Raw genomic sequence first — 18,429 nt, 5'->3', positions numbered from 1 at the left:
TGTGCACTTTGAGCTTTTATCAGAACACTGACTGGAAATGTTTGTTTAAGGAATGATAAAACGTTTTTAATGTCAGTGACACAGCCAGAAACACAAAGTGAAGATGCATAGCATGCAACATAGCAACAAACAGAATTTTATCTGCTAATCCAAACATTTTCCACACATTTCAAATGAGTGTACAAATGTTTTCCAGGCATCAAATACTGCAGAGAAAAGGACTTGTTACTTCAAAACGCTCATGACAGATTGGTATTGGCACTGTCGGCCTCTGTGGAGCAGAGTGAAAAACTTGGATGCATAATGTTAAGCAGATACTGTTGTCTGGGTGACCTAAATATGAAATATTAGTGTAATAGAAATAGTGTAAAAAAAGTTTCAGCTTAATAAGATTTGGTTTATACGTGATCAGCAGGATGCATAATCTGAGCAAAAAGCTGAAAGAGAATCTGAATAGAAACTTGGAAATCACAAGCCCCTGTGTTTGGAGTTCATTTGGTCTTGTTACTTTCTTATTTGTAACATACTACATAGAGGTTAAGTTGGTAGATTTTGATTCCAAAGTTCAAATATCGGTTTCATGTGGACAAATTAATCTGAGTAAAGAAGACAATCCTAACAGGAGTTCAACATGCTGACTACATTATCTGTAAACAGGACAAGGAACAAAAATATAACATGAATGTCAATTTCTCTGAGAAGTGTGAGCATCATGCGTTAAAAATAACTCCCCCAAAAAACCACAACTTTAGTTAGCAGTTAGATTTAAATAAAATCAAATACAATCACCAACATAATACAATACAACTTGCTACCAATACTGTAGTGAACCTGACCCAACTCAGTGGTTTGCTTTTTCTGCTGCACAAGAACTTCCTATTCTTTGGTGTCAGTGTTGCTGAGTTGGTCACTGATGTCGTCAAAGTAATTATCAGCAAAGCGGAGCATCTGGATGATGGCGCTGAGCAGCAGGATGTCGCAGCTGAGATCCAACTCCAACTCCTTGCTGTAGTTCTTCACCGGGATAACACAGGACAGTGGCATGCCGACCCGAGCAGCGACCTCCTGCATCTGGATCCCAAAAACACACAGCGCATTTAGAGGGTAGATTAGTTTTTTGAACTCAGTTGTAGAACATAAAGCACAAGGGGATTTCATTTTCGCCTGAAAGCTTACGTTATTCTATCAAGGCCAAAAATAAGAATCCAAGAGGCAAAAAACAAACTTCTTTTTCCAAAAAAAATCCTACAGACATATTTAAAGTTGATCTCACCATTTCCTTGATGTAGCTGCTCTTATAAACGTTCCTAATGTCCTCTGAGACGAAAGGACAGGCTTCATCCACTTTAGTCAGCAGGACCAGCTGAGGAATCCCTGCAAACCAGCAAAACAAAAAAAAGACATCTCTCAAATCCTCATTTAAGTGTTATTGTCTGTATAGTTCTGGCTATTGCTTTTATTAGATTAGAACATTTTACTGAATGAGGGATGCAGTACTGTACTGCCACTAAAGTGATGTGGGACGTGTGTTTTACTGACCCATTTTGTTGACCTTTCTGCGGATAACATCCAGCTTCTCCTCCAGCTTTGTGGGCATGATGGAGATCTTGCAGGCATCGATGACGTAGGCCACGCAGTGGATCTTGTCATTGAGCTTTGGAGACTTTCGATAGCCCTTGGACTCCGATTGCAGAGGAGTGAAGGGGTTGAACTGAGTCACACAGGTGAAGGAAAGAGAACAGCTTGTGTTACAGGAAGAGACAAGACTGTAACCAAATTAGCACATTACTGTGTTTAAAATCCTTCTAAATGGGACAAAAAGCTCTACCTGGTAACTGTCTGGCAGATGACCTTTCAGGATGCTGACTATGTCATCCACGTCAAGTCCCGCCCCTGTGTTTTCCTCCAATCCCATGGTGTCACACAAGATGATTGGCAGAGGTTTTCCTTTACGACCAACTTTTATTGAGTAGGTGCGAAACTGTAAAAGTAACACATACTGAAGTTTATCTCACGAAACTGTGACAATTTTTCATCACACAAATTGTAATTTGTAGTTTGCTCACATGCTGATAATACTAATAATGTAATAATGTAATGTAATAATAGTTTACCATGTTCCCTATGTGAAGATAGTGTGTTACCATGTTAGTGTTTACTAATTAGCCTTAAAGGAGTGCAGCTATGGCTGATGGGAATGTCATCAAACGGTGGACCGACTGATTATCATCATCATCATCATCCCTACAGCCACACTGCTAACATCACAGTCATAGCAGTAACATGTTCTATTGTTGCTTATTTCTGGCTCCATGTGTTAAAACACATTTTAAAATGATATGAAGTGTAAAAAAGGGTTGATGCACTGACTGTTGCAGCACTGGCTGAAGCTAACCTGTGTGGTGAGGCTGGTGCCAGAGCAGCCAGCGATGGCCTGGCTGGTGACGTGGCCTCTGAATACAGAGTTGATAGAGTTGAAGAAGCTGGACTTTCCGGCTCCGACTGGTCCGATGAGCAGGACCCGAATCTGGGACACAGAGCTCTCTATGGGGCAGTAGAGCTTAATACTGTCCATCATCTCTGTCCTCTTCCTGATGAAACAAGAGCAGTTTTTAAACATCCTCAAAGCCAACTTCATACCATATGGGACAATATGTAATTATTTTGTATGGCATGTTGCAGTACACTGTCAAATATTTAAGAACACCACAGTTATAACAATTATTGCAATGTGGTGCCGCAGCCAGCTTACTCATTTTCCCAGACCATCGGCCTCCATGGCTTCTCAAATTCTGGGCATGCTGTTGAAAAGCAAAAAAAGCCTTTAAAAAACAATATTAACTCATTTTATTAAAATATAACCCAGCTATTCAATTTGAATTTGTCAAATTGTAAATATCAACAAAATAAATCAATCAACTTAATTAGGAAGTTACATAACATTCACTAAATTAAGTAATTAGATTTAAGTTGTTGCTATTCATTCGACGTCTGGCATTCTCCCTTATTCTGTGTCTCTTTCCTACATAATAACTATTCGGACCAAACTGAGATTTTACACACTGGTATCATCACTTGTTATTATCTATAAGTCAGTAGTAAAAGAAGAAAACCAGAGCTGGTCTGATCAGACGGGGTGTCTCTCCAATCCACATAAGTCCAGACATTTGACAGAGAGGTTAATGCTTTTGTTTATAGGCTCAGGGCTCAATGATGAGGCTTTCCTTGTGTTTGATGTAAGATACACAATGTTTGAAATACTGAGAATCAATAATTGGCCATTTACAGTGAACTTACCCTCCACTTCATAGACCTCACACTCGGTCAGGTTGAGGTTGTTGCCGTGCATTTCTGCAGCAGTGAAGTCGTAATAATTTCCTGGACCGCTAATGACAACATTTTTGCTTCTATGGACAAGAACCAGCGCTTCTCCAAAATATGGACCAGAGTTACTGATCATTCTCACTGCATTGGCAGGAGTGGTGACTGGATACTTGAGCAACCTTTCTCCACTGAAGGAGAACAGGAAGGCCTGGTCATCATGCACGTACAGTCCAGACTGACTGAAAGGTTGTTTGGTGAAGCCTCCAAACACAAAACCGGAGGAGTTATAGCCCACAGACACTGTGGGACAGCGGCTGTCACATCGTTGGTGGAAGGCTGCTCCGGTGAAACCGTGGATGCTGGCCTGGTACAGCAGCCGCAGTCTGACTGGTCCCAACTCGGAGCAGATTGATCTCTGCTGACTCCTGGTTAGTTTGGGGTTCATTTTGCACAGATGCACGTCGTATTCAGTCTAGAGGTGGAATTAACAAATCATCTTGTTCAGATCAAAGAGTCTTAGACACTGATTGTGTAGTTCATTAATTAATTTCTACATCATTGTTTAATGCACCTCAGTTTGCACATAAGGAAGTGAACGCATCACTGTTCAAACGGTGCAGTTTGGTGCCACACCGGCTGAGTCTGTTGTAAGGAGTGATGCATGTTTACAGCTGAGCTGACAGATCAGCTCCACTGCTAAAAGCTACTGATTCCTTCAGTGACAACTGTGATACAGTAAAGTCAGCTCAGATAAAAGATTTCATTGTGCTTATTGTATTTTTTGAAACATTAGATTATGATTTTGTTTTTTTATTCTAATGAATAAGTAAGTGAATTATTATTGCCATTAAAATAACATTGACACATCCACGTCCTGTTGACACTGAGGTGTGGTCCAACTCTTTAGCCTTTACAAAACGTAAAGTTAAACGTTATTCCACTAAAATAATGTAATAATAAATAACATAAAACAGAAACGGAACAGTCACAATTTTGAGGAAATTTACTTTTAAAAGAAAATGTCGAAATTAAAGAGAACATGAGGATTAAACTTCAAAACTTCAAAGTCCAGTCAGTCTCAGGCGCACATTCAACCACAAACCACAAAACTGCTCCAATAAGCAACAACTTTACATTAAAATCTCTGAAAAGTATTAAAAATAAACATTTTAGTTTTACCTCCTTATTTGATCAGGAAGAATCAGCTGAATCACTTTGAATGAACGATGAAGTTACGTTCTGGATGTAAATAGGTTTCACTTGATGCAGCAGACAGACAGTCAGTCTGAACAAGACCGGAAAGAGTACGGTGTTGCCTTCAAATTAAAAGTAAAATAAGATAAAAATAAAAGTAAAATCAATCAATGGCTTAAAGAAGTCACTTTTTCCACCTCCATTATCAAATTCAAACTTATTTTATTTTGAAGGTACTAAGTACTGGAAGTTAGAGGTGAATTTTAGATAAATTCACAGAAACTGTCACATTTCTTAACTTTCGTTTTCCCGTTCAACCCACATTGTTTCGAGTTAGTCGAGTTTATGCAGCATGACATCCTAAGTGCAGGCTATTTATAACAGGACGTATTATACTAGAATAAATCCAATGTGCGCAGTCCACATGTTATTCAGTGTAAAGGCATCATCATGCATTGGGCTCCTTCATTACACCCAATACTGTAGTGTACAGCAGTGGTTCTCAAAGAGGGGTCCAGGGACCCCCAGGGGTCCTTGAGGGGGGTTACAGGGAGTCCCCAGCAATTCAAATTCAATTTTTCAGAAAAATAATGGCAGAATGTACGACTATTGCGTTATTGGAGCATTGTTGAATGTGTGATTACTCTGGTCAATGGTTTCATACACTTTCTGTAATAAAACATCTAAATCTAAAATCTGATCAAATGGGGGTCCTTGACCTAATGTGGATCAGTTTAGGGATCAATGACGACATAAAGTTTAAGAACCACTGGTTTATGCTCAGTTGTAACTTTATCAGCTCCCCAGTACTGTTTGACCTGCATTTTCTCTTCATTCATGCACTCTAATTTGTTTCAGAGGAGGAGTCGCTGATAGTGTCAGGGGACTGAACAAGAGAGCGAGACAGTCTTTTAACTTTTTCCTCTGTTCTGTCTCAACATCTGGCAATGTGACTGAGATATAAAGTAATCTGATACTGTGATGAAAGAAGTCTGATCGCATACAAATCGGGCCCTATGCCCTTCATAGAAAGCACAGATCCGCTCACCACTTAAGGATGTCAATTTTTTTCATCCCACTCTGACAATGAGGACCAGGACAAAAGTCTCTTACGGTATTGATTGACTTTTAATGCTGGGAGCATGGTACCCTGGACACAGGTTTAGTCTGCCATGTACACACGATGGGAAGCTGCTCTCTCTCTTCATACCTTGGCTCAGTCCTCCCCTCCCGCATGTTGCATGCCGTTGTTCTGATGACAATCAGGTAGGCGGCAACGCCTTCGTTTGGGCAATCAGGCCTGGTCCAGCCAGTCATTCAACTTGTGCACGATGATACGTCATTTTCCTTGCAAGTATTACAGACCTCTAATTTGTTGTGAATTATAAATTTTTACCCACCAGAATCTTATAAAAAAACAACATGAAAGACAAAAGATTTACAAGGTGCTTTAAGTTCTTTTTGTGTAATATTTTTATGTAATTATTGGTTTGACAGTAGCACTACGAGCCACTAAAGTCAGCCATTTTAAAATCCCCAAATCCCATAATCATTCAAATGTGAAAGGTAAATGTCTTAATATTTTTAGAAAAGCATATTCCACAAGCTCAGAAGTTCATGTTTTAATCTGTCTTTGGCCCTGCGTATTGTGGTGTATTGTCCTGAAAGTACATGTCAGCGTACTGCAGGATGTGGTCGACGGCACTGAGCAGAAGCACATCAGTGTTCACATCCAGGTCCAACTCTGCCGAGTAGTTCTTCACTGGGACGATGTAGGAGGTGGACATGCCCAGCAGAGTTCCAGCTTTACGCATCTACAAAACACACAAATCAAATCAAATTTAAAAGAAAGTATCCGATAGCTCACAGTTAATCATTTTTTGGAAATTTAAGTGAAGAAGCAAAATCCTAAAATAAAGTGCACTCAGCCTGTTCAGAGGGTTACAGACTGTAATTTGTTGACCTTACCACCCCAAACAAACTCTTATGAGTTGAAATGGCAGATTAATAATTGTCCAATAATCATATGATACTTGTGAGTCATGTGAATGTTGTTGCTTTATCATTTGATAATGTGAACGTAAGTTAGCTCGGTAATAACAACAAGCACCAAAGAAGTGTTTTCCATCCTGGTTCAGATCACAGAAAACAAAACTGTGGTCACACACACATTTGGGTAAAACTTCCCTAAAACTTCCGCATGCTGATGCCACCCTCCTGTATGACACTGGTAATTAGGCAAATTTTGTAGTATATGTCCCAAACTGTTCCCTGTGCAATAGACATTCTCCACTGTGCCATTATCGCTTGAATTTGTATATAGTTTATGAGGTAGTTTCACTAAATGACAGCTGTTCATGGCCATGCATTTAGAACACTTCCTTTTCTCTTTTACACAAGAGGCAATGACTTCAAAACTGAATTGTATAATTACAGTAGATTAACATTTTTCACCTGCACATGGTTTTTGTTTTTTTGACCTACCATGTCCTGAATGATGCAGCTCTCGTAAACTTTGGTGACATCTTCGTCTGTTTCTGAACAGATCTGGTCAATGTGGGTCAGCAGAGCCACCTGGTGAACTCCTAATGAACAGAATGCAGTTATTGTTATTAAGGTTTCACAGCAATAATCAGAGAAAGCAGCATTTAATTATTACATTCTCGGAGAAGTAAATTACTTACAGTTAATCTGCCCCTCTACAGTTCAAACTGCAGCAAAATGTAAGTGTCAAAGTGTCAGTGAAATCTTAAGGCAATACAGAGTAAATGAGTCAGCTGCCAAGCAGACATCCACATCAGCTTGGCCATCACCGGAGCCAAGTAACAGTAATGTTGAACAAGGTCATGTGTTCAAAAGCGAAAATCGAAAGCAAGGCCAAAACAAAACAGAGCATTTTCATATGTGTTAACTGAAAGAAACAGCAGAGAAAAAGAGAGAGGATGGTCTTTTGTCATAGTTCGAGGGTTTGTAGACACATCGGGGACACATATTTATGGTGAAAAGACCTAAAAAAGTGCATTATGCATAATATGTCCATACTGAAAGCTACAGCTCTCCTTCTTTGGTTTCAAAAGCCAAACCCCTTAATTCACACAACTGAAATGCTAATACTGTGGCAGGTGCAAGACTGGAAACAATATTGAAGGCTGTAATGCAGCAACGGTCAGCTTACACAAACACAATTAATGACAGAAGCTCCATTCTTTCCATCAGTTTGTGTGTGAAATTACACTACTCACAAAAAGTTAGGGATATTCGGCTTTCGGGTGAAATTTCAGGATGAACCTAAAATGCATTCTAACCTTTCCAGGTGAACTTAATGTGACCTTCTCTAAACCTTTGACTGCACATGTCCAACTGTTCAGTGTCTCAGTACTTTTTGCACAAGTTGCTGTTCTCTAACAAGAAGCTTAACAGCAACATTCACAACAGGTTTGATCCATGAATCGACCAATACATTTCCTGGTTCAGTTAGAATTGGTATTTAAACAGTCCTCCTCATCGTGCTGTTCACATTCTGACATCATGAGACCAAGACGACACCTAACAGTTGATCAGCAGCACCTCAACACTGGATGCTTCAAACAGGAAGTCCTCAGACGGAGGTGTTCACTGAGCTTAGAGGGTCACAGAGTGTCATCAGGAGGTTGGAACAGTGATACAGAGTGACTGGAAGAGTCACAGAAAGGAGAGGAGTGGACGTCCTTTGGCCACATCCCAATTTATTGAGACACTGAAATGTTTTGTTGTGGTATACCTACCACTGTTGTTAGCGTTTCTTTCAATAAATTGTTTAAGATGAATAAAATTACCATTGCATGCTTCTCCTTAAGTGCTCTACTTTCATGATATAATATCACTGTAGCATTCACTTTTTACATTTTCCATATATTTCACCTGAAAGTCGAATATCCTTAAGTTTTTGTGAGTAGTGTATCTTCGTGTTTGACTGCTTGTTTGTCCTTTTCTTACCCAGGCCACTGATATGCTCTCGGAGCTGCTGGAAGGTGGTGCTGAGGCCTTTGGTGTAGTTCAGGATTTGAGAGGCGGCCACCACAAAGACCACACAGTGGATCTTGTCTTTGAGGCTCGGCCGCTTCACATAGCCCAAAGTCTCAGACCTCACTGGCTCATCTGGGCTAAACTGGGAGAGAGAAATGAAGAGAAAACATTTTCAGAAAAACAACTCGTACTGCGTGCTACCATGCCAACATTTCCTAATTAGCACACAGCTGAGACTGATGGGAATGTCATTTGTTTCTAGTTTTGCACACATTTATTTAGAAGATTGGAAAAATTTGATTATTGACCTGATTATGGATCTCGACGAAAAGTCAGAGGATCACTGAGGTTCTTCTAATTTATCCTGTGGCAGACATGAATGTCTGTACCAAATTTCAATGCAATTCGTAAAATATGGGTCGGAACCATTGACTATATAAAGATGACAACATGACAGCTCCTTAAAAGTGAAACCAAATAATTGTGGTGGCTGTCAGCGGTACACATCATAAAGCTCGCCCCATCCATGTTGGCAGAAATCAAAATATACTAAAATAATTTTTTCCCAAAGGTTGTTTCTGTCTGTTTAGCTGGTTTTTACCGTCCTGCTGTATGTTCAAGTGTTTAATTAGTTCCTTGATGCTATAAAACAGGACTGAAACGTGATTACTGACAGCCAACCGTAACTTGTGATTACGTCTGACAACTCTAAATCTCGTCATCAGCACACGATGGCAGCGGCCATATTCTGGATATTTTAGCTTTTTTTGTACTATTTTTGTACAGTAGGAAGAAGCAGACGTGTCATCCATCTTTATATGCAGTCAATGGTCAGGACATTTCATTTAAAACCACAAATGTCAACCTCATGGTGGCCTGGAGATATTTAAGTCTGGACCAGCGCTGCAATCTTTAAAGCTTTGCTGCCAGCTAAAAACTACAGTATCAGAATATTGATCTGGCTTACCTTGTGTCCCTCAGGTACATGGCCTTTAATGATGGACAGGATGTCGTGGAGGGTCGGTCCGGTCATCTCTCCATCCCCCAGGCCCATAATGTCACACAGCACCAGTGCGGTAGGATCCTCTCCTTTCTGACCGCGGATGTTGAACGACTGCAGCTGACACAAGCAAACAGGGAGGTTGATGGGATCTACAGCATGAGAGCAGCCTCCCTTCTGACTGCATGTCTCCAGCATGATGAGCAAACTTGAGACGTGATCAGAGTCACTTTAAGGTAGCTTTGTGTGTGTGTCTGCATCTATAATTTTAGACCTCATTATTTTGCAATCATTTGATAATCAACTATGAATTGAGTGTTTAAGTTCATTCTTGAAAAAATATCTCAAACGTGGTGAATTTACTGAGTTGTCATGACCAACTATACAAACAAACATGATCCTGATAGAGATCACGAGATTGAAGGTTTCACTATCGTGCTCAAAGGCCAGAGGAGGCCTACTGTCCTTTTAATATCGCCCCATTTTTCAAAACCAAACACTAAACTTCAGCTTGTTTGTAACCCCACGCCCCCAAAAAATATCAACAATTTTAGTGATTTCTCTCAGTTACACGTTACTGCTCCACTTGTACCTTCTTGGTGAAGCTGGTGGAGGAGGAGCCCACCATGGCCCGGTTGGTGACTCTTCCGTTAAACACAGACTGGACTGAGCTGATAAAGCTGGACTTTCCAGAACTGACTGGGCCCAGGAGGAGAACCCGAGCCTGAGTCACCTCCTCACACATCGGCCTGTAGGAGCTGACTGTCTTCATCAGGCTTGTCCTTCGTCTGTGGTAAATGGTAAAAAAGACGCTCACTTGCTGTTTAGAATAATGTGAATAAGTAAAGAAGTGCCAGCAGTGTATTTAAATGAGTTGAAGGATTAAAGGTAACAATCAAAATTCAAAATAGCTTATTTTTGCTTTAAATGAGCAGAAATACATTCATTTAATTGCTAGTAATTAAAAGTAGTTACAAACTTGACTTTATTGAGTAACACAGCTTTACTCACTCTTCTGTCCACTCCATTTCTCTCCTCCGAGATTCCCACCTCAGAGAAACTGTTGAAGAGAGTTTAAGAGTGGATGAGTTTTAATAAAATATCCATCTTTCTCAACTTCTGAGAAGTGAAATGCAGGAAGATCAAGCTCATTATTCATGTATGTCTTGCATTTCCGCTTGTTATTCAAATGATTTTTCTTATTTCATGGATAAGTGGTATAACAAAGTAATGTCACATCCAGATTATTTTAAGAAGCTACCACGGAAGTGTCATCCACCAGGGTAATGACACAGGTCGGCTGAGGACACAGAATGGACTTCATCTAAGTGATGAAAATGATTTTGTAAAATGTAGAAAATCAATGGCCAGCTTTATAATTTTTTGGACTGTACCATCTGGTTAAAGGTACAGTTTTTTTTTTTCTTTGAATACATTTCTGATAGCTGTATTAAGATGGCAAATGTAGCGATGCAGTGCTTTGACTGTATTTACTCAACTTTTACTTGCCAAACATTTAACAGAAATGTAGAAAATGAATAGAGACACTAGAGAAGCTGCTGTTAAAATAATATGGCACTGAAGTAAAAAATGCTACTGAGCTTTCATTCCCATGTATGACGGCACATGTGAGTGTCACACATGGCTGGATACCGACTGTATGTATAGAAAGCAGGAAATAGAGCTGTGAGACATAGGGGTGTGCACACGTAAGGTAGGAAAATACAGATGTAACAGCTGTCCAACTTTATTACAGTACAGTGTTGTGCTGGATAGTGAGATGCACTGAGGAGAATGGTGACGATAACTGGACTCTACTTTGTGATTTTGTGTAGCACCTTTCTAGTCTTTTTCACCACTCTAAGCTCTTTAACTCCACATTCAAATGTACTTATTCACACACCCTTCATACACTGATGACAGGAGCTAACTAACCATTCACACATATTCACACGCTTGGGGAGCTTCAGCCAACCTGCTGATTAGTGGCTTTACCACCGAGCTATAGCCGCCTCAGGGGTGTTTCCTAGATATCTAGATGTCAGTGGTCAATTTGATGTACTTTGTTGAAAAAGAAGGTAAATTTACTTTTGTCTGTCTTGACTGAGGAGTAACACTTTTCATCTTTTCAGACACCATTATTTGTTGGTAATTGCACGTCGGGTTTTGAAGTGTGCATTTACTGTGGCAGTGCTAGTCTACGACAGTTTTCTTGGCACAGAGCAGCTTACCTGGAAATGTGACTGGTTTGGGCTTCCTTTGCCCTATCGTATTGTCTTTTGTAACTCTGCCGAGAGCATCTTTGACACCCGCTGATGAGCCGTTGGATGGTTGAGCTGAACCAACGTGAAATTTGGGTGTGAGTAGACCATCAAAGTTAAAGCCGCCCAAGCTGGTGAGGAAAACAATCACATGCACCAGAGTCACAGAGCATAGATAAAGCAACTTATAGTTTAGTGCTGGCTCAGGCCTTGGACCAGCCCCTAGTTCTGCAGCTATAGGCTTAGTATTTAGTTACAACAACGTGGAGGAACAATTATCTACACACTGCAGTAACAGCTACCATCAATTTCAAATTCAGCAATTCAGTCTCAGAGATCTTCGTCAGGCTTTGTCGTCACAAATTTCATCTCTGGTGATTGTGATCTACATGACAGAGATTGAATCTACTCTCAAGCTGGACCAATCAGAGCAGAGCTGAACAACACTGTCTGACACTTCCATATGAAGGGACAGAGGATGCCTCTATGAGAGGCCATATACACCCCCCTAAACAAGAGAAGTTCAAGCTAGCACTAACAGCAGTAAACCTACCGTCCGTCTCTGCTGTTAACTTCCTGCAGCTTCTCTCTCCTCCTACTTACTGTCTTTCTCACATGACTTTAAACTGACTGAAAATTATTTATGATACCCAAGTGAACAAAAGTATTATCTCAACACCTCTGCTGTATTCAAAGGCTCCACATGGCACAGCCACACTGATTTGCCACTGATTTTCAACAGATCCAGGACACTGTACAGAAAATACTACAGGGAATACTCTGATTTATACATGAGGTAATATAGACTGCACTGTCGCAATGGTTATTCCATTAGTCGGTTAGTCAATTAACAGAAGAATGTCCAGTTAATATTGGTATAACTGATTCACTTATTTTTCCGGCACAGTGTTAGCTCGGATAAGCAACCATTAAAAGTTCAAATTAGCTGTGTTTTCTGATCCAAAATGGAGATTTCCAATGTAGGTTATAGAACAAACTAATTCAAAATGTTCATTTCCCAAACCCTATTTAGGCCATGCAACACTTTCTACATCCTGATCAGGTTGATGCAGCCCCATTTAACCCTTTGAGGGTCTTCAGCACTTTCTAGTGTGTTATGATTTTTATTTTTAGCATATTTTATCAGTTTTTCATGCATATTGCTTATAATTTTGCAAGATGGTGAATTTTTCAGAGTTCTCAATTTTTTTCATGTATTTTTTGTGTATTTTAGACCATAAAATGATGCGCATCATGACAAAAACATGGCAATTTAAGGGTTAATTTTTTTAAAAACTAATTAAAATTTGATATGTATGATTAGGGCTGATGCTGGTAATGCAATGCACACAACAAAATACTGAAGACATCCCAATAATGGGTGAGAGCAAACCCACACACACACACACACACACACAGGCTTCGGGGGGTAAAATGCTGTCATATTTTCAACCACATTAAAGAAAAGTTATTTTACAAAGGAAATATTTATGTCAGAGACAAAGAGCTGTCTGGTCAGGGCCCTTTGCGCCACCATGGCATCTCTCCCCTGGTGTACTCCGCAGAGGCTGCCGACCACACCTTGGGAATCCCTGCTTTAACCAAACTTAACCAGCATCTGCCGAGCTAACTTACCCACCCGATGGCTTCCTCACTAATACTGACGCTAATTATCACCCCGTTTGGCTGCAAGCGTTTAACAGCGTGCACAGACCTGCGGGCCTTCTCGGGGAACTAAGGACAAAATGCGTGAAAAGCTGCCACAGGTTAGTACCTGAACCATCATCTGACATCATCTCATTTAACACCTGCAGGGCTTCAACATTACCTGGGTTTCTGCTCAGTAACCGTTGCTTTCTGCATGATAGCCGCTGGATGTAGAAGTGACGGGCAACTGGACAAACAGCGAACAGAAACAGAGGAGGTTCTTCTTTCTGTGGAAAAGAAAGTGAAACCTAAACTGACAGACAGGAAGGGATAGAAAGTCATGTATCCTCACTTGATTTCTCTGATCCAGACCACAGACATGAAGGTTTCAGCTGGGTTCAACTGAATGGCAATTTACACAACAACTAAAAGATGAATTGACGCCTCTAAATACTAAATGATGATTCATGGCACTGCATTATTATCTCAGAGTAAAGGCAGCATTTAGAAACACCTGTAAATATCACCTGGGCGTGTTTGTAAAGAGGACTAGGTGGACAAAATGTTAAATATGTGTTGAATATCATGCATTCAAATACAACAGGCATCCAACAAATTGTATCTCTGTGAGACCTCAGTCAGCAGCTCCCTTTTACACCTGAGCATAAATGTTTATTTTCTATAGGAGAATAGAAAGAAAGAATTACTGACACATTCATCCTCAAGTTTCAGTGTAAAATAGTGTTAGCAGTGTAGTGTGGGTCACATGTTGTCAAATGTGTGTGTCACTGAGTTTTAAAGACATGCAGGGTGTTGTTAACATGGAGCAGACTGACATCAGAGAGGGACCATGTGAAGGTGGACTGTCTGTGTTGGTGGATGTGGTGGAGGATTTCAGCATGTGGACAGGACAGGCAGGAGAAGGGCAGTAGTCCCTAGACTGTTCATTGTTATTATGTTATTATATGCCTTTTTTGTATTTCGCATAAACGTTACTAAAACGTGTCTGAAGTGATTAGATTGACACATCTTCTGTAGAGTTTTTGATTTATGAAATGGTGTTTGCATGACAGGAGATTTGATGGGTACAGTTCAGCTGGTGGCAGAAAGATGTTCTTACTTTTGGTTTGAGTGTGTGTTGCGGGACGAGTGAAGTGTTGTGCTGCACTGTGTAAACCGGTGTGACGGTTGTTTTTTTAATGTTTTGAGAATTACAAAAGTGTTTCAGAAAATGTACAGAAAAACTATTGACTGCCAAGAAAGTCATTACAACAGAATGAGGTGTTGACTAGGGCTGCATTATTTTTTTATTATTGATTAAGCTGCTAATTATTCTCTTTATTCATTGGTTTGTTTGTCTACAGAATGTCAAAAAAGCAGCGTCCAAGGTAATGTCTTCAGATGGCTTTTTTGTCCGATCAACAGACCTCAAGATATTCTCTTAACAATTAAAAATGGAAAAAAAGCAGAAAATCTTTCTATTAGAGATGCTGAAAACAGCATTTTTTGGGGGGCATTTTTGCTTGAAAAATGATTTTAAATGATTAATCATTTATCTGATTCGCCCATTATTTTACTGTTGATTGACTGGTTGATAAATGGAGTCGTTGCAGCTCTAGTACTGTTATTACTGAAGTATTACAGACTTCAGTGTTAAAGTCCTGTTGTAAAAACATGACTTGACCTTTTGACTGTTCTCAGAAAGAGGTAGATCAGTCACCGAGCAATGAGCCACGGCCTCCACAGACTTTTTCACTGTAAACATTTTGGCACGTCTTAGCAGGAAAATAACAGGTGTGGCTTTTAATTACTCCTGAATTATGGTCCTGTTATTGTGCGTGCTTGTCTTACCGGCACACCTAAATGCAACTATCACTGGCTATTTGTCATGCTATCATTTAAATCCACCTGTGCTTTTACTATTTTCTTCTATGACAAGTCAAAATATATCTTGCCTGTTTATTTGGCTGGAACACACTCATGCGAGTTTCCCCATGTTTCTGTTGTTTTTACTTTTCATGGCTACTAGAGGGAGCTCTGGTCTTGTGTTTGAAGCTGTAGCTGCTCTCCTGCTCGCTGACAGCAGAGGTCAACCTGTGGCCACCCTTGGTTCTTTTGTCCCCCATAGGGAGACCCCCTTAGCCTGATAACCAAAACTTCCTCCTACAGATGAGGAAAATGTGTCCTGACACACGATCACTGTCATCACTCAGTAGCTTTTAATAAAAGTGTTTTGATGTGAATTAATTGATGGTGGTGATTGCTATTCCTTGGATAAGAAACTTGCTTTGTGTACAAGTGTATGTGTGTGTGTGTGTTTTTGCTTGTGTTCATGTGTGTTTGTTTCTTTGGCTTGTTTCAGAGAAACGATTAACCTGGACTGATTCTAACTTAACATATTATTGTGATCAGATTAGTGAACATGAATACACATTAGGCTATTATTATTTGTGCCACCAGTGGTATCATTGCTGGTTTCACTGGTTTCTGCAGTGTTTGTGTGCACTGCACTGTGCGGTATACTGATGTTTCTTAGATCATTTATTTGCTGGACTGCTAAGGCCCTCTGTTTGATTCAGATAAACTCTGGAGCACATTTACACAGAATGAGGACTATGAATCTTGACTGCGAATTTTGTCACAATACAAATTAATCCAAATCCTCCAAAGATTAGCAGGCTGTTGTTACTTAATCCAAGAGGCCGCTGCTCAGACTCGATATTAACCATGTTATTCTGATATTAATTATTTGCATCTCAAAAATAAACAGTCTTGAAACAGAGGTAGTCTTACATGACCCGTCTTCATTTTATGAAAACATTCCTTGTTTGCTTAAACCTTTAAAATACTGTAAGTTTTCTGTATACTGTTTCTTTATTAGACTGAACCTAGTAACTGTAGCAGTGAAGCTGCAGAGTTCTCAGCAGGTTTTAAACTGTTCAGCTCCTGATGTGAGTGAAAGGAAATGGAGCTTAGCGAAAGTTCACGCAGGAAGACTACTTCCATATTTATGCATACTTCCCATGTTGTCAGCACAGTCAGATGATTCCCCTCAAGGTCTCTGTTGATTCATCATCTTGTTGCTATCCGACTTTAAATCTGGTGTATTCTGGCCTCCTCTCTGCTCTCATTTCAGGGTTTTTTGTCATGACATGACCTTTGATGCCCCTTAAAACAGCCTTAGATGATTCAGCTCCAGGTCCAGTGGGCCCTTCAGGAGTCCTGCAGCAGAACACCTATCAGGTTTACCAGCAGTACTCTAGACCCTACTGAGGAAAACCCTACTGAGGTATGCAAGCTTTATCAGGGCTGTTTTGGCTTGCAGTCTGCAACTGGCTAGGCATAATAACAGCCCCCAAGGCACAGCTATCTTTATGACCTATTTCTGGAGCCCCATGTAGAAAGACAATGAGATGTTGTGTCGCTGTCTGGATGGAGACATGAGTGGTGAGTTAGAGGCGCCTAAACCGGTAGGAAAACCTGCCATACTTGATGTTCCTAAACAGAAACATGCATCGTTCGAGACGTCTGACACATCAGTTCATGTTACAGTCAGAGCTACTTGGTTATCTGAGGGCACCACCCAAATCAAAAATACAGCCTGCTGTGGCCTTGAGGTCATGACTGGGTGTCATTAAAAGTGAGTGTAACCGCTGATGGTTTGACAGCAAGCACTATCTATAGGTTGCCATCTGAGGATTGAGGATGTTTTCCCTGCAAAGACTAGAATCACACAAACCAAAAGTCAGTAACTGTGCAAAACAGACTTCATGATATAACTGTCCTGTAACCAGAAAACAGGTGAAATGTATTTAGAACTGTGTGTAATGCACACTTAAATAACTTGTAAGATGTATCAGGGCTGTAGTCAGGCTTTTGCATGTGACCTGTATGGCTGAGAAATGTTTTTGTTGTTGCCACCTGGTTGGCTTAAAAAGTTACTTACCTGTAATCTGTATAACTACCAGTGGTTATAATATATGAAAATTTCCAGATATGTTTATTAAAATGATTTGTTTTCAATGTAAATGTTATTAAAAATGCAACCATAGAAGTAAGTGTAGACACAGGCACTTCTAAGTACAGTTAAGGGCAAAGTAAGCTAGACGATATTCAGTTTATTCTAATAATCAAATGTGATTATACGTGTATATCTTATAATTGGAATAGAGAAGTAATGATTTATTGACGGTTAACACCTGCACAGCAGCTTCTACTCATCATCTGATGCTATGAGTTTAGGAAGTTCTGACAGATTCAGCTCTGACTCAGCAGCTCCAGCTGATGTCTGTGGAGCTGCAGGAGGGGGGTGGGGGCGTCTAAACATGGAGCTATGTTGACTATGTAGCCTTGTGACACAGCAGTCTGTTTTACAGACAACACCCACCACCCGTATTCATCTTCCCTTGGTGACATACATGCACTCAACTTCTCTCTCTCTCTCTCTCTCTCTCTGTTTGACTGTCTCTCTCTCTTAGCTTTGTTAACCCAAAAGAGCAGTGAGGAAGCTATTTGAAAGCTGAAGAGAGGGCAAGGAAAATAACAACTTAAAAACTCAGATAAAATAGATGATTTAGCATCCATGAAAATTATACACATCACAGCGAAGAGCACAAGGTAAAGGCACGCCGTAAAACAAAATTATTACATAGAAAGTTTTAGAATTTGAATTTCAGGAAAAGTGAAGTAAGAAATGCTTTTTGTCCACTTTTGCATCTCAGAAAAAAACAAGTAAACATGTCCTCCCCCTTGAATGTTGCTGATGGGCCGGTCATGTGACGTGTGTTTTAGTAAGTATGGAGATGACCACACATAGCAAATGGTCTTTTTTTTAATTTTTGCTAGCAGATGTTTAATAGTCCTTTTTTTAGTGATAGTAATTTTTTTTTCCTTCTATCCAACTCAAATTAGCTTTCTTCCGCAGTACCTCTGTTTTTTGAAAAATCACTTTGGTTTATGATTGTAAGGTTGCAGGTCATGGTTGCAGTTTGGGGATAA

The 18,429-nt window shown here is 40.1% G+C and overlaps 2 protein-coding genes across 2 annotated transcripts; both read right to left on the bottom strand.

Annotated features, from left to right (window-relative positions):
• Positions 1–40: 40 nt before the first annotated feature.
• Positions 41–4,594, bottom strand: LOC139202216 (interferon-induced protein 44-like). The gene is made up of 8 exons (XM_070831587.1): positions 4,504–4,594; positions 3,298–3,796; positions 2,753–2,801; positions 2,396–2,591; positions 1,829–1,981; positions 1,540–1,711; positions 1,274–1,374; positions 41–1,071 (listed from the first exon to the last, which is right to left on the bottom strand). Exons 2-8 carry the CDS (start codon positions 3,767–3,769, stop codon positions 877–879), a joined length of 1,338 nt encoding a protein of 445 aa, XP_070687688.1. The 5' UTR covers positions 3,770–3,796; positions 4,504–4,594; the 3' UTR covers positions 41–876.
• Positions 4,595–5,627: 1,033 nt separating this feature from the next.
• Positions 5,628–13,709, bottom strand: ifi44g (interferon induced protein 44g). The gene is made up of 8 exons (XM_070831590.1): positions 13,613–13,709; positions 11,755–11,915; positions 10,535–10,583; positions 10,116–10,311; positions 9,491–9,643; positions 8,494–8,665; positions 7,003–7,103; positions 5,628–6,332 (listed from the first exon to the last, which is right to left on the bottom strand). Exons 1-8 carry the CDS (start codon positions 13,645–13,647, stop codon positions 6,141–6,143), a joined length of 1,059 nt encoding a protein of 352 aa, XP_070687691.1. The 5' UTR covers positions 13,648–13,709; the 3' UTR covers positions 5,628–6,140.
• Positions 13,710–18,429: the final 4,720 nt, after the last annotated feature.

The sequence above is a fragment of the Pempheris klunzingeri genome, chromosome 6, assembly GCF_042242105.1.
Source record: "Pempheris klunzingeri isolate RE-2024b chromosome 6, fPemKlu1.hap1, whole genome shotgun sequence".
In the NCBI taxonomy this organism is placed as follows: domain Eukaryota; kingdom Metazoa; phylum Chordata; class Actinopteri; order Acropomatiformes; family Pempheridae; genus Pempheris; species Pempheris klunzingeri.
The sequence above is the reverse complement of the archived record's forward strand: the minus strand, read 5'-3'. Positions and strand labels throughout refer to the sequence as shown.

Bases quoted from the DNA above. Each gene is read 5' to 3' on its own strand.
- LOC139202216 (XM_070831587.1), bottom strand. From the start codon at position 3,769: ATGAACCCCAAACTAACCAGGAGTCAGCAGAGATCAATCTGCTCCGAG. The intron at 2,592-2,752 runs GTAAGCTGGCTG...TTGTTTCATCAG, and splicing joins CCGATGGTCTGGGAAAATGA to GAAGAGGACAGAGATGATGG. The intron at 1,712-1,828 runs GTAGAGCTTTTT...TGTGTGACTCAG, and splicing joins ATCTGCCAGACAGTTACCAG to TTCAACCCCTTCACTCCTCT.
- ifi44g (XM_070831590.1), bottom strand. From the start codon at position 13,647: ATGCAGAAAGCAACGGTTACTGAGCAGAAACCCAG. The intron at 10,312-10,534 runs GTGAGTAAAGCT...CATTTACCACAG, and splicing joins GAAATGGAGTGGACAGAAGA to ACGAAGGACAAGCCTGATGA. The intron at 6,333-7,002 runs GTAGGTCAAAAA...TGTGTTTTGTAG, and splicing joins GCTGCATCATTCAGGACATG to ATGCGTAAAGCTGGAACTCT.